Raw genomic sequence first — 14,890 nt, 5'->3', positions numbered from 1 at the left:
ATGGAATATCTTCAGAACAGCTCCAGATGACACTAAACTCATCTGGGTGAGTAGAACATGATGGAATAACGGAAAATCAAGAACCAATGGAAAAAAAACGGCGTTCCCCTTTAAGTAGTTTTTGGAGAAAATACTTTTTCACTTTTACTTGAGTAAAGAGGTCAAGTTGATACTTTAACTTTTCCCAGAGTGTTTTTAAACTGCAGGATCTATACTTCTACTGAAGTAACAAACGTTTGAACTTTAGACATCGCTGCTCTGAGGTCTTCCATCATTTGTTATTCAGGTTTGTTTTATCGCCACTAGAGTTCAGCAGAGCACCAAACTGTGATGTTTCAAAGAAAGAAAATGAAAATTAGGATTTTTTGACATTTGCTTCCTTTAATCAGATAAAAAAACTACCCTCTATGTGGGATATTTTCATTTTAACAGTTTTTTATTTCTTGTTAGGATCAAAAAAAGATTAAATGACATGTCCAAATGTACAGGGATATAATTCAGGAGAAGATCAGATTTTCTGGTTTTCTGCTGCTGGAGATGTTTCACACTGTTCAATTTGAGAGCAGCGTTGCCCCCTTCTGGCCACAGGCTGAAATGACAGCGTCAGGTCATCAGATCATGGACCAGTCAGACCCAAACTCCCTGGGGCCCGTCTTCAGGAGCAGTCGGTCTGTTCTCTTGCTGCAGCCCGTCCAGAACCGGATCCCCGTTAAGACCGATAGAAGAAACTTTTATATATTTTATATTCCGGACATGAATATGAAAGAAAACACCGGATTTGACCTTTATAGTCTAAACTAATCCTGGTTTTATTTCCACCAGATGAAATCAAGGGCTCTAACTGCACAAATTAACATCAAATTTTGCCATTTCATCATGAAATTCTTCACTGAAATAAGGTGATTTGAGTTTAAAAGTAGAAAAACAAAACCTCCTGATTTAGCTGCTAAAAAAATCACCTTTTCTCATTTTTTTAACAGTTTAGAAAAAATTCCCTCCAGTTATAATTAGAAACAAAGTGAAACGCAGAGAGAAACAGTCAAACTTCTTGCGTCGGTGCAATGAAAGAGGTTCAGGTGGCTCAGCGGCGCCCCCTACAGAGGGAGAGGCTCAGTGTCGCTGTCTGCCTCACTGACGGAGCTCTGCGATGAGTAGTGGACCAGAGTCGACATAGGCCTGTCCTGTTCGGAGCCACCGGAGGCTGCAGGGCAGAAGAAGAAGGTCATGAGGGACTTGTTGTTTTATCAATTTAATTTGCGAATGTGTGCAGAGAGTTGAGTCTCTGTACGAGAATCTGCAGCCGGTGGGCCTGCAAGTCTGCACTCAGGGCAGTAAACCCAGATATTACACATCCTCTCTACACATCTGCAGATCTCCGAAACGCAAAAATCTCATGTAAAGAGAACCAACCGAGGTTGACTGGTGACCAATGATGTGCCTGTGTTTCTGGCAGTAGAAGCTAAAATACTTCAGGCTTCAGTGTCTCTCTCTGTATTTATTGATCTACATATTTGTAGATCTGAATACAGATGTGTGGATTATATTGCAACAATAAAGCCCTCATAGAAGACGACTACATGAAGTCATCTGCGGTACCGCTGGGTTCTGGATATGTCTGAACGAACCCGGACCTCTGGTTCCTACCTGAGTGACTGCCCTGCAGGCTCTGAGGAGGGGGGGCTGCATCGGCCTCCTCCCCTGGGGATGCAGCTGGCCTCTGGGGGACGGAGATCCTGATCTTCTCTTTTGTCCTTCCTGCAGAGAGCGGCGGCAGCAGCACAGAACCGTAAACCACAGAAGAAGAACAGAAACGTTCCTGGGCTTTCAGACCTCACCGTCTCTAAGTCTGGCCTCTGTGTTCTGGAGCTGCTGGCCGTTTGAGCGTCCTTTGAAGATCTGTCCTTCCTGTAAACGACCAAAATCATCAGAACTCATTAACCTGATTGATGGAACCTGGTTCTGCTGGTGGCAGCATCATGCTGGGGGGGTGGTGAGGGATGTAGAACAATTGCTGGTTCCTATGAATTACATAACATGGGAACAACCAAACACCTTGCAGCTGGGGGGCGGGGGCCCTCTGGACCCCTCTAGATTCCCCACCATTTACCCTGGGTTCCCTAACCTCGGTTCCCCACCATCTACCCTGGGTTCCCCACCATCTACCCTGGGTTCCCCACCATCTACCCTCGGTTGCCCACCATCTACCCTGGGTTCTCGACCATCTACCCTGGGTTCCCCACCATCTACCCTCGGTTGCCCACCATCTACCCTGGGTTCTCGACCATCTACCCTGGGTTCCCCACCATCTACCCTGGGTTCCCCACCATCTACCCTCGGTGGCCCACCATCTACCCTGGGTTCTCGACCATCTACCCTGGGTTCCCCACCATCTACCCTGGGTTCCCCACCATCTACCCTCGGTTGCCCACCATCTACCCTGGGTTCTCGACCATCTACCCTGGGTTCCCCACCATCTTCCCTGGGTTCCCCACCATCTACCCTGGGTTCTCGACCATCTACCCTGGGTTCCCCACCATCGACCCTGGGTTCCCCACCATCTACCCTGGGTTCTCGACCATCTACCCTGGGTTCCCCACCATCTACCCTGGGTTCCGCACCATCTACCCTGGGTTCCCCACCATTTACCCTGGGTTCCCCACCATCTACCCTGGGTTCCCCACCATCTACCCTGGGTTCCCCACCATCTACCCTGGGTTCTCGACCATCTACCCTGGGTTCCCCACCATCTACCCTGGGTTCCGCACCATCTACCCTGGGTTCCCCACCATTTACCCTGGGTTCCCCACCATCTACCCTGGGTTCCCCACCATCTACCCTGGGTTCCCCACCATCTACCCTGGGTTCTCGACCATCTACCCTGGGTTCCCCACCATCGACCCTGGGTTCCCCACCATCTACCCTGGGTTCCCCACCATCTACCCTGGGTTCCCCACCATCTACCCTGGGTTCTCGACCATCTACCCTGGGTTCCCCACCATTTGCTCTTGGTTGCGGGGAACCAAAGTTACAGCGGAATGTTTTATAAATGAGAACCGAGGTTCTTTGAGGACCCAAACATGTTCTGCTTTGACCAATCAGTGTTCCCTGATCAAGATGTTTCCAGAACCCTTTCAGAACCTACCTGCATCATGTTGGTTCCGTCGGCCCGGTGGAGCAGCCTGGACTGCTGGGTGCTGGAGCCTCGCTGACTCAGAGAGGTGTTGGGTTGGTTCACGCTGCAGCTTCGGGCCGCGGCATCAGAAACGCGCTCGCTGCTCCAAACAAAAAGGACGTTCAAAACACAGAGTTCTGGATTAATCGCAAAGTTCTGCCTTTGAAGAGGAGGACAACTCCAGCAGAACCAGAACCCACAATGGTTCAGGAACCCAACGGTCCTACCAGGCAGGACTTCAGGGTTCTGAGGAACCATTCTGGTGACTTTGGGTTCAGAGCTTCACTCCTGAAGGTTTAAACACTTTGGACCAGAACCACACGGTTCCCCGGTTCTGTCCAGTGTGGGAAGGGAACCTCACCTCCTGTAGTTCTGTTGGGTCGGCCCCGGGCTCTGGACAGACTTCTGGGGGTGCGTAGCCTGAAAGAGGGGCACTTTTTCCAGAACCCTGCGGCAGGAAACGGATCAGCGCACAGAAGCAGGGGGTTCTGCTGGAAATAAAAGCGGGTCGACTGACCTTCCGGGAACCTCCTTCATGATGATCCGATCGCAGGACAGGCACTTGAACGGCGGGAGCAGCTGCCTGAAACACAGGAACCACATCCAGAACTTTAGGGTTCTGTTGGGCCACCGGGCCTCAGCCAGAACCTAAGGTTCTGTTGCTCGCTGGAGTCCATTTTTAGCTGATGCTGGAGCAATGAGTGCCGGTACCGCCGGTACCGCTGACAGAGAGGACCTCCGGACCAGAAAATGAGCGGGTTCTGAGGATGTTCTGGTCCAACCCATACAGAGAAGATTGAGGAGCTGTAAAGTTCTGAATCTAAAAACTCGACCCAATTGTTGGTTCTGGAGTCAGAACGTGGACCCAGTAGGGTTTTCAACAGAACAACAGTCCTGGTTCTGAGGGGAAGTTCTGGATTAAAGTGGACCGGGTTCTGCGGCATCCAACTGGACCTTCAGCTGGAGTCTGAAGCTCAGGTTCTGATGAGGGCAGCAGCCGTTGGACCAGAACCGTGACTCACCTCTTCATGGCGGCAGCATGGTCCTGCTGTGGCGCACAGTACGCCGGCAGCTTCTCCTGGAAGCTCCTCCAACGCTCCTCCAGCTGCGTCTTCATGGAGTCCAGGTCCTCCTTATTCAGCTGAGGATGACAGAACCTTCAGACCAACCGACGCCGACCGAACAGAACCGGCCAGAACCGGTCCTCCCTTACCCTGCTCTCCATCTCATTGGACAGCTGCTCACGGGCCCGGTGCCAGTCCTCCTCCAGGTCCGACATCTTCTGGAGCAGCTGGTGGTGGAGGAAGATCTGCTGCTCCATGGCCTCCTCGAACTGCAGACTGCTCACTTTGCTCTGCAGAGCAGACCGCTCCGCTTCCTGCAGAGGAGAGGAGGAAGACAAGGAAATAGAAGGCAAGAGGAGGAGTGAGCAGGAAGGAGGAAGGAAAAGGAGGAACAAATAGAACTTGGTGGTCTGGTTCCAGCAGAACCACCTCCTGATGAATGCAGGGAAAACCAAGGAGCAGGTGGAGCAGATCCTCCCGCTGCCACCGGTGGACATCCAGGGATCTTCTAAGGTTCACCTCCCAACACTGAGGTCTGGATCAGAAAGGTCAGAGCAGACTGTTGGGCAGCAGGGGGCGCTCACACTGAGCCTGGTTCTGCTGGAGGTTTCTTCCTGTTCAAGGGAGGTTTTCCTCTCCACTGTCACTACAAGCATGCTTAGTGTGAGGGATTGCTGAAGAGTCAATGAGTCGATGCAATCAGCTGGTTTTCCTTAGATAGAAATCTTTGAATCCATCTGACTGGATGATCTGGTTGATCTGGATCTATAAAGTGACCTGAGATGACATGATGTGAATTGGAGCTATAGAAATAAACTGAATAGAATTTAAACTGAACTGATCTGGTCCACTGATCTGTTCTAGAACCGGTCTGCTCTCTGGTCACAGGTTCAGAAGGTTCTAATGAACCTGACCTGCTGATGTTCCAGTGAGCCCAACGCTCTGCCTGTAGAAACGCTTCTGCTGTGACCAGAACCATCATCTAATACCTCTAGTTCTAAGTCTACTCAGTTGGACAGACAGACCTCAGTCAGTCCGGGTCGGACCTCTGATGTCATCAGTCTAAGCCCCTCCCCTCAGGGCTGCGTCCTGAGCCCCCTGCCGTTCACCCTGATGACACACGACTGCGTCCCCAGGTTCACCACCGATCACATGGCGAAGTTTGCAGATGACACCACGGTGGTGGGCCTCATCAGAGACGACAACGACCTGGACTACAGAGAGGAGGTGGAGCAGCTGGTGGAGCAGAGATAACAGCCTGATCCTGAAGGTGGAGAAGACCAAGGAGATCATGGTGGACTTCAGGAAGAAGCGGCCTAACCATGCTCCACTGCTCATCAACAGCTCAGCTGTAGAGGTGGTCATTCATCACAGACACCCTCACCTGGACTGGAAACACCACCTCACTGGTCCAAAGGGCCCAGAAGCGCTTGGACTTCCTGTGGAGGATGAGTAGAGCCCACCTGCCCCCCCCCCCATCCTCCCCACCTTCTCCAGAAGCACCATAGAGAGCGTTCTGAGCAGCTGTCTCACTGTGTGGTGTGGAGGCTGCAGCGCCTCAGACTGGAAGAAGGTGAGAACAGCAGAGAGGATCATGGGGGCTCCTCTTCCCTCCATCAAAGACATTTCATCCCAGCGCTGCGTGTCCCGAGCCCGTGACATCATCAATGACCCCTCACCCCCCCACCATGGACTGTTCTCCCTGCTGCCCTCTGGGAAGAGGCTTCACAGCATTCGATGCAGGACCAGCAGGTTCTGCAGCAGCTTCTTCCCCACCGCCATCACACTGATGAACTGTTGAAACTCTAAATCACAGACTCTGCATCACACTGATGACACCAAACCAACAATACTGCAGATTTACACCATAAATATTAATGCTCTGAACTTTTTCACCTAAACTCTTTACATTTGATCACTGCTGAACTTTAATGGAAATGTTGTAGCTGTGATAAACTAAATGTCTGTTAAATCACTGGTACCGGTTCCTTCCTGCTTCCTGCCACTGGTACCGGTTCCTTCCTGCTTCCTGCCACTGGTACCGGTTCCTTCCTGCTTCCTGCCACTGGTACCAGTTCCTTCCTGCTTCTTGCCACTGGTACCGGTTCCTTCCTGCTTCCTGCCACTGGTACCAGTTCCTTCCTGCTTCTTGCCACTGGTACCGGTTCCATCCTGCTTCCTATCATCATCTGAGGAAGGAGACTCACCATTTGGCTCTCCAGCAGCTCCCTGTCAGCCTTCTTCTCCTGCAGCTCCTCGGCCTTCCTGTGGAGCTCCTGTGGACGATTGTCATGGAAGTCAGGCAGCGACCTTCCAGCCAATCAGAAGAGCAGCTGCAGCCGTACCTGGACGTGTCCCGCCTCCTGCCTGATGTCCTCCTGGAGGCTCCTGGTGGTCTTCTGCAGCTCTTCACAGTCAGTCTGAAGCTTCACGATGGCCGACACAAAGTGCTGGAACTCCTCCTCCCTCTGCCAGACACACAAATGAGTGGAAGGTCTAACATGAGGTGCTGGTGGACCTGGTGGACCCGTGGGACCTGACTGACTCGGCGGGGCTCCCTGTCCTCCACCCGTCCTGCTTGGCGTCCATCCTGCTGCTGGAGCAGAGCGTCCACCGTGTCCTGCAGCTGCTCATGGCGCTGCAGCAGAAGTCCGAGCTTCCTGCCAACGGTAGCGCAGCTCGACCTCAAAGCGGAACTCCAGGTGCTCTCACTGAGCTCCAGGTCCCGCTCGTCCTCCTGGAGGCTGCTGGACTGCATCATGTCCTCCATGGCGCCCCGCAGCTCGTCCAGCTGAGGTCAGAGGGAGGAGACCAGATGTTAGAGCAGCTTGGTGAGTCCAGACCTGCAGCCGTGGGGGACCAGAGTGGACCTGCTCCTGCAGATGCTTGTCTGCAGCCTTCTCCTCCCTCTCAGCCTGTTTCTCCTTCAGATGATCCAGGTCTTTCTCCACCTTGAACAGGAAGTTCCTGCAAAGCAGAGGAGGAAACATGAGAAGGTCTCTGGACCACCCAGGGTCAGGTCAGAGATTCAGGGTCTGCAGCAGATCTTCAGGATGCGTCTGTCTTTACCTGATGTAGGAGACATGCTTCCAGAGCACCTGGGCAGCGTCTCCCTTTGCCGCCACCTCCTGGCTGCTTGGATCGTCCTCCAGAGCTCCCAGCTACACAGAGACACATCAGAACCAGAACCAGAAGAAAGAGCTGATGAGCAGAGCTTTGTTCCTCACCTTCTGCAGGTCGATCATCAGGCTCTCCGTGGAGGCGCTGTCCTGCTGCTGCTCCTCCGTCAGCTGGTTGGAGGCGCCCTGAGGAGCTGAGAGGAGAAGCAGATGTTCAGGATCTGGAGAACCGATCGCTCCGGTCCCACCTCTGAAGGCCCCGCTCTGTTCTAGAAGCTCCTGGCGTTCTTCCATGACCCTGATGTTCCCCACCGCCTCCGTCGTCTCCTGGTTCTGATCCAGATCTCCGGCTTCCTGAGGCCGAGTCGGCTCAGCGGGACTGGGAGCTGAGGTTCTGCTCAGGTCGCTGCTGACCTCAGGAGGAGTGACGTCAGCAGGTCCGGATCCAGACGTTTGACCTTTAGGACCTTCTGCATCAGAACCTGGTAAGGCGGACTGGGCCTCATCATCCAGTCCTGGGTCTGCGGTTCTGTCGGAGCCTCTGCGGCTCCCTCCACCCTCTGACCCGGCTCCTGAGGGGGCAGGGTGAGCAGGTCCGGCCCGTTCCATGGAGGCGGGTCCATCAGAACCCGCTGAGGCACCAAGCTGCAGGAAGCACAGAACCGAAGGTTAGTTCTAACATGATCCATCTGGGTCCGCCCCCACCGGGAGCTGATTGGACGAAACAACAGCCAGTCCCCGCCTCCAGTTTGGTTTCAGACAATCAGTTGGAGGAGGTTTCAGAGACGGATCCTTGATTCTGACCAACCAGGTGTGACGGCAGCAGCTAAGCTCCGCCCTCCTGGTTGCCATGGTTACTCCGGTTCTATTTGGGCTCGGTACCGTCTCAGCCATACTGCGATGTGATTGGCTGACCCGTTTCGGCTGAAGCGGAGCGGGCTGGAGGTCCAGGTCCTGCAACCAGCCAGAACCTCCACCCAGACGGCTTAGAGTGGCCTAGTCAAAGTCCAGAGCTACTGGGAAGGTGTGGAAAGGAAAAGCTGACATCAGAGGAAGTGGATGAATTCAGGATCCACTGCTGCTGCTGCTGAGGATGATGATGATCTGTTGGTGGATCCCTGAACCCAGTCTCCTCCTTACCTGCTGAGGCTTCAGGTCCTCCAGATGTGCCTGAGCCGATCTCCGGGTCTCCGGGTTCTTCTGGAAGTTCTCCTCCAGGAAGTTCTCCTTCGGGAAGTTCTCCTTCAGGATGTTCTCCTTCGGGAAGTTCTCCTTCAGGAAGTTCTCCTTTAGGAAGTTCTGTTGGAACCAGACGACATGGACATGAGGAGTCATTCTGCACCGCGGCTCTGCAGCTCTGCTGCTTCCTGCTGACTGACCCACAGCGCCCCCACAGGACAGACAGAGGCAGCGCACACTCACCACTTCCTTCTCCAGCTCGTCCACACGGTGGCAGCACCGCTTCACCTCCGCCAAAATCTCTGGCTGCTGGGCTGCAGCCTGAGCAGAGAAGAAGACAGAAATTCAGGGCTGTGTCCGTTCTGCCATTACCCTTCCGATCACGATCCGCCCCGGGGATCACGATCCGCCCCGGGGATCACGATCCGCCCCGGGGATCACGATCCGCCCCGGGATCACGATCCGCCCCAGGGATCACGATCCGCTCCGGGATGAATATCCGCCCCGGGGATCACGATCCGCCCCGGGGATCACTCACACTCACCACTTCCTTCTCCAGCTCGTCCACACGGTGGCAGCACCGCTTCACCTCCGCCAAAATCTCTGGCTGCTGGGCTGCAGCCTGAGCAGAGAAGAAAACAGAAATTCAGGGCTGTGTCCGACCTGCCATTACCCTTCCGATCACGATCCGCCCCGGGGATCACGATCCGCCCCGGGGATCACGATCCGCCCCTGGGATCACGATCCGCCCCGGGGATCACGATCCGCCCCGGGATCACGATCCGCCCCGGGATCACGATCCGCATCGGGGATCACGATCCGCCCCGGGGATCACGATCCGCCCCGGGGATCACGATCCGCCCCGGGATCACGATCCGCTCCGGGATCACGATCCGCATCGGGGATCACGATCCGCCCCGGGGATCACGATCCGCCCCGGGGATCACGATCCGCCCCGGGATCACGATCCGCCCCGGGGATCACGATCCGCCCCGGGATCACGATCCGCTCCGGGATCACGATCCGCCCCATCGGATCATTTATGTAACCAGATATACATCCAGTTTTCCATACCAATAATATTTCTAAAATAACTTATTTCTATCCTTAACTCACTAAATATTTGCTAATAAACATCTTTAAAAAATGTTTTCTGACTTTTCTGAGATAATTTTGACGCTTTTTTCATTTTCTCTGTTAAACAGCTTCTCTGACGTCATCATGATCAGAGCAGTAAATCTGATTAAACCGTCTTTATCTGCATTCTAGATGTTTCTTTCTTTAGATTACGCACTATATAGCATAATGTTAGCATGAAAGGAAAACATTAAACTATAAAAGACTAGATTTCTGTTTAAATCCAAAGCTGATAAAGTTATCTCCTGGAAGTAGCCTAGCATCCCATTTCCTACAGATCAGGAACAGGGGATGAAACAGGAAGGATTAAAATGCTTTTATTTCATCAGGAAATACATTACTAACCTTTAACACATTATAGTTTAGTACGCTTATTATTTTTGGGGAGGGAAAAATGTAATTTAGGTCATTTTAAAAATAAAATGGAGGACGACCCGGATGTTTATCTGGATGATGATGAGCTGAGGATTGCGTTCAGTTTAAACAGTTTTTAATCTACAAGGGTTTCTGACATGTCAGAGATTATTGTAATATAATCTCTGACTCGTCTTTCATGGGATTAAAATGGGCTCTAAGGCGCCTCCTGTTCATTCTGACTGCAGCTGTCTGATCCAAGATGGTCGCCCTCTACGCAGCTGGGCAGCGTCCAATGAGGCATCTGCGTTTATGGGCTCTGTTCGAAAACCTAGGACGCATCCTTAGAAGACCGGATTCGAAGGCCGATTACGTCATAGCGCGGCGCTGAGGTCTGGTCGGATTCCAAGAGTCCTCGTTATGCGGCCTTAAAATGCGTCCTTCTTTTTGCCCGATTTGAAGGACGGGTCCGATGTATCCTCGGTATTCTTGGATATCCCAGCATTCATTGCGAGACCAAGCAAGCCGTGATCAGAGGAAAGGTTACTTGGCACCGAACAGTGGTGAAAATTGGAAGTTCAGTTTAATATAATCCAGTCAGTGAATAGTTCCGTCTGAGATTAATGAAAAATAGTTGTTTTAATGGTTATAGAGTCAGATATGTGGCGGTAATGTTTGGTTTATCTAAAGGTTTTAATCTGTTACTGATTAAATGGGTTTGGCTGTAATTAAAGGACAGATTCTAATATATCTGCAGGGTGGGGACTATAAATCTGATAGGATTTTTATCTTTTTATTGCTGTTTTGCACAATATACTTAACTAAGTATTTTTTGTTGTTGAATATTAGAGATTTTGCAGATATATTTTTTATAAATACATTGTTTAGATTTACTTATATATTTCTACCCCTTTTATAGAATAGAATAGAAAATCCCTTTATTGTTCCACAATGGGCAAATTTACAGCAGCAGAAAGATTATTGAAAATAGTCACACAAATGAGGACCTTAGAAAAATGTCTAAGAATAACATAATAGGGAAGAGTTAAAATATAAACAATATAATTCTGTAAAGTGTTTTAACAATATAAAACTGGAGAATTAATAACCAATATGCAGCTATGGATATTTTCCCAGTAATGGATATTTGAAAATAGCAGCAACATCAGAGATGTGCAGAATGACAGCAGCAGGTTATTAAACTTACTAAGGTTTCTATCATTACATTTGATTTTATTTGTTCCTGCTCCCGGTGGTTGGAACATTTATTCCATTCTGGATTCTTGTGAGTGTAGTCTTTGTTCACTTCACAATAAAAAAGAAATAAATAAACAGTTTTGAAAACTTCTGTATTCATTCTTTTCCTGCTTTGTGTGTCAACGTTTACGGTTGCTAAGCAACAGAGCATATGGCGGTAAAACCCGCCGAAGGGTGGACCCGGTCGAATTCACAGCCTAAACTCTTCCGGTCTCCTTATTTTCAAGGACTTCGAAGGATCCAGTCTAGGTAGACCACGTCCTTGGAGGACCCGTCCTAGGTTTTCGAACAGAATAGTGTGTATGCTCACTACACGAGCAGATATATCCCAGAATGCTTTGCAGTCAGGCTGTAACTAACCATTATTTTTAGCAAATGTTCCTTAAAGAAGATTTTTAATGAAATTAAACCTAAAACTAAAACTTTCTGGATTATGGAGCAGATTAAAGGATGGAAAAGGTTTGTTTTATCTTTAATGTTTGTGTTATTTTATGTTCTTGGTTTAATTCCTGCTATCAGTGGGATAAAGGCCTGATTTACAGTCTGCAGGAAACCATTAATCAATTATTAAATTAGTTCATTAATCAATTATTAAATTAGTTAATTTATCAATTATTAAATTAGTTCATTATTAGTTAATTCATCAATTATAAAATTAGTTCATTATTAGTTCATTAATCAATTATTAAATTAGTTCATTAATCAATTATTAAATTAGTTAATTTATCAATTATTAAATTAGTTCATTATTAGTTAATTCATCAATTATAAAATTAGTTCATTATTAGTTCATTAATCAATTATGAATTTTGTTAATTTTTAGTTCATTAATCAATTATTAAATTAATAAATTTTTAGTTCATTAATCAATTATTAAATTAGTTCATAATCTGTTCATTAATCAATTATTAAATTAGTTCATTAATCAATTATTAAATTAGTTAATTTATCAATTATTAAATTAGTTCATTATTAGTTAATTAATCAATTATTAAATTAGTTCATTATTAGTTCATTAATCAATTATTAAATTAGTTAATTTATCAATTATTAAATTAGTTCATTATTAGTTCATTAATCAATTATTAAATTAGTTCATTAATCAATTATTAAATTAGTTAATTTATCAATTATTAAATTAGTTCATTATTAGTTAATTAATCAACTATTAAATTAGTTCATTAATCAATTATTAAATTAGTTAATTTATCAATTATTAAATTAGTTCATTATTAGTTCATTAATCAATTATTAAATTAATAAATTTTTAGTTCATTAATCAATTATTAAATTAGTTCATAATCAGTTCATTAATCAATTATTAAATTAGTTCATTAATCAATTATTAAATTAGTTAATTTATCAATTATTAAATTAGTTCATTATTAGTTCATTAATCAATTATTAAATTAGTTCATTATTAGTTCATTAATCAATTATTAAATTAGTTAATTTTTAGTTCATTAATCAATTATTAAATTAGTTAATTTTTAGTTCATTAATCAATTATTAAATTAATTAATTTTTAGTTCATTAATCAATTATTAAATTAATTAATTTTTAGTTCATTAATCAATTATAATGTTTTTTAATTATTAGTTCATTAATCAATTGATCCAATTAATCGTTTGGACCCTAATTGACAGACCTCCCCTCTGGAGCCAAAAGTAGCGAAGAAGAGGAGGGAGAAGAGGAGGAGAAGGAGGGCCGAACCGGACTGAACCCAGATGGGTCAGAAGCTGCAGGGGAACCGAACCAGTACCGGGCGTCTCTGACTCCCACAGTGGGTCCCTGAGCCAGACCCTAACCGCTCCCTGCTCCTAGATGATGGCAGATTGAGTCTCTGACAGTTCCACAATAAAAAGAGGTTACCATGGAAACGGCTGGCCTGCTGGTAGAACCCAGTGGACCAGAACCAGCAGGTTCTGGACTGGTCCAGGTTCTGCTCCGCCTCAGCCCAGCTGAGGTTCAGAACCGAAGTGCTCACCTGGTACCGGGACCCCTCGGTACCGTCCCACGCAGAGTCCTGGGTCTCTGGGAGGCTCCAGCTGGTCTTCACCTCCCGGAGGTCCAGCTGCTGCAGCACCGCCTGCAGCAGCGCGTGGAGGGCGCTGAAGTTGACCGAGCCGATGTGGGTGGTTCCCAGGGACTCCTCCAGCAGCTCCCACAGGCTGATGTTCCGATCCATGTTTGGACCGACGCTAAGCTTTACCTACCGAACCGTTAGTGAGCAACTCCTCCACAACTTTCATCCAACCGTTAACAGCGAGTAAAACTCACCGGAAACAGATGACTGACCTTTCACAATAAACCTCATGTCTACAGTTTCATTTGTTCATAGAGGATTGAAATGCTGGGAATAAGTTATGCTGCAGAGTAAACCTGACTGGATGATCTGGTTTATCTGGATCTATGAATCGATGATGTGAAGTCGAGTTACAGAAATAAACTGCACTAAAAACAACTGATCAAATTTACTGAAAAAAATAAAACATTTTTTGTTTTATATATTCATGTGAACTTAAGAAACAATAAACAGTGAATCCAATCTGCTAATCTCTCCAATCTATAGATCTATCTAATTTAATCTAGTCTGATAGATGTGGGGACCTGAGTTCTTTGCTATTAGAGGACAGATTGTTATCTGGAACGGTCCTCCGTCCTCTGCTGGACAGGAGACAAGGACCAATCAGGGCCCTGAGCTACAGGATGGATGGATGGATGGATGGATGGATGGATGGATGGATGGATGGATGATGGATGGATGGATGGATGGATGGATGGATGGATGGATGGATGATGATGGATGGATGAATGGATGATGGATGGATGGATGGATGAATGGATGGATGGATGATGGATGGATGGATGGATGGATGATGGATGGAAGGATGGATGGATGATGGATGGATGGATGATGGATGATGGATGGATGGATGAATGGATGATGGATGGATGATGGATGGATGGATGGATGGATGATGGATGGATGAATGGATGATGGATGGATGATGGATGAATGGATGATGGATGGATGGATGGATGGATGATGGATGGATGATGGATGGATGGATGGATGGATGGATGGATGGATGATGGATGGATGGATGAATGGATGATGGATGGATGGATGGATGAATGGATGGATGGATGATGGATGGATGGATGGATGGATGATGGATGGAAGGATGGATGGATGATGAATGGATGGATGATGGATGATGGATGGATGGATGAATGGATGATGGATGGATGATGGATGGATGGATGGATGGATGATGGATGGATGAATGGATGATGGATGGATGATGGATGAATGGATGATGGATGGATGGATGGATGGATGATGGATGGATGATGGATGGATGGATGGATGGATGGATGATGGATGATGGATGGATGGATGGATGGATGGATGGATGATGATGCATGGATGGATGGATGATGGATGGATGGATGGATGGATGGATGGATGGATGATGGATGGATGATGGATGGATGGATGGATGGATGGATGGATGGATGATGGATGGATGGATGATGGATGGATGGATGGATGGATGGATGGATGATGGATGGATGGATGATGGATGGATGGATGGATGGAT

At 47.8% G+C, this 14,890-nt stretch overlaps 1 protein-coding gene across 1 annotated transcript; it reads right to left on the bottom strand.

The window, feature by feature from the left end:
- Positions 1-417: 417 nt before the first annotated feature.
- On the bottom strand, positions 418-13,580 carry LOC119790011. Its single transcript, XM_038295295.1, has 18 exons — positions 13,270-13,580; positions 9,079-9,156; positions 8,778-8,855; positions 8,496-8,654; positions 7,464-8,000; positions 7,306-7,397; positions 7,107-7,203; positions 6,782-7,027; positions 6,582-6,704; positions 6,444-6,512; positions 4,386-4,550; positions 4,195-4,313; positions 3,690-3,755; positions 3,534-3,620; positions 3,143-3,272; positions 1,836-1,905; positions 1,645-1,755; positions 418-1,201 (listed from the first exon to the last, which is right to left on the bottom strand). Exons 1-18 carry the CDS (start codon positions 13,468-13,470, stop codon positions 1,095-1,097), a joined length of 2,535 nt encoding a protein of 844 aa, XP_038151223.1. The 5' UTR covers positions 13,471-13,580; the 3' UTR covers positions 418-1,094.
- Between the last annotated feature and the right edge of the window lie 1,310 nt (positions 13,581-14,890).

The sequence above is a fragment of the Cyprinodon tularosa genome, unplaced genomic scaffold (assembly GCF_016077235.1).
Source record: "Cyprinodon tularosa strain WSP-4 unplaced genomic scaffold, ASM1607723v1 ctg352, whole genome shotgun sequence".
Taxonomy (NCBI): Eukaryota; Metazoa; Chordata; class Actinopteri; order Cyprinodontiformes; family Cyprinodontidae; genus Cyprinodon; species Cyprinodon tularosa.
The sequence above is the reverse complement of the archived record's forward strand: the minus strand, read 5'-3'. Positions and strand labels throughout refer to the sequence as shown.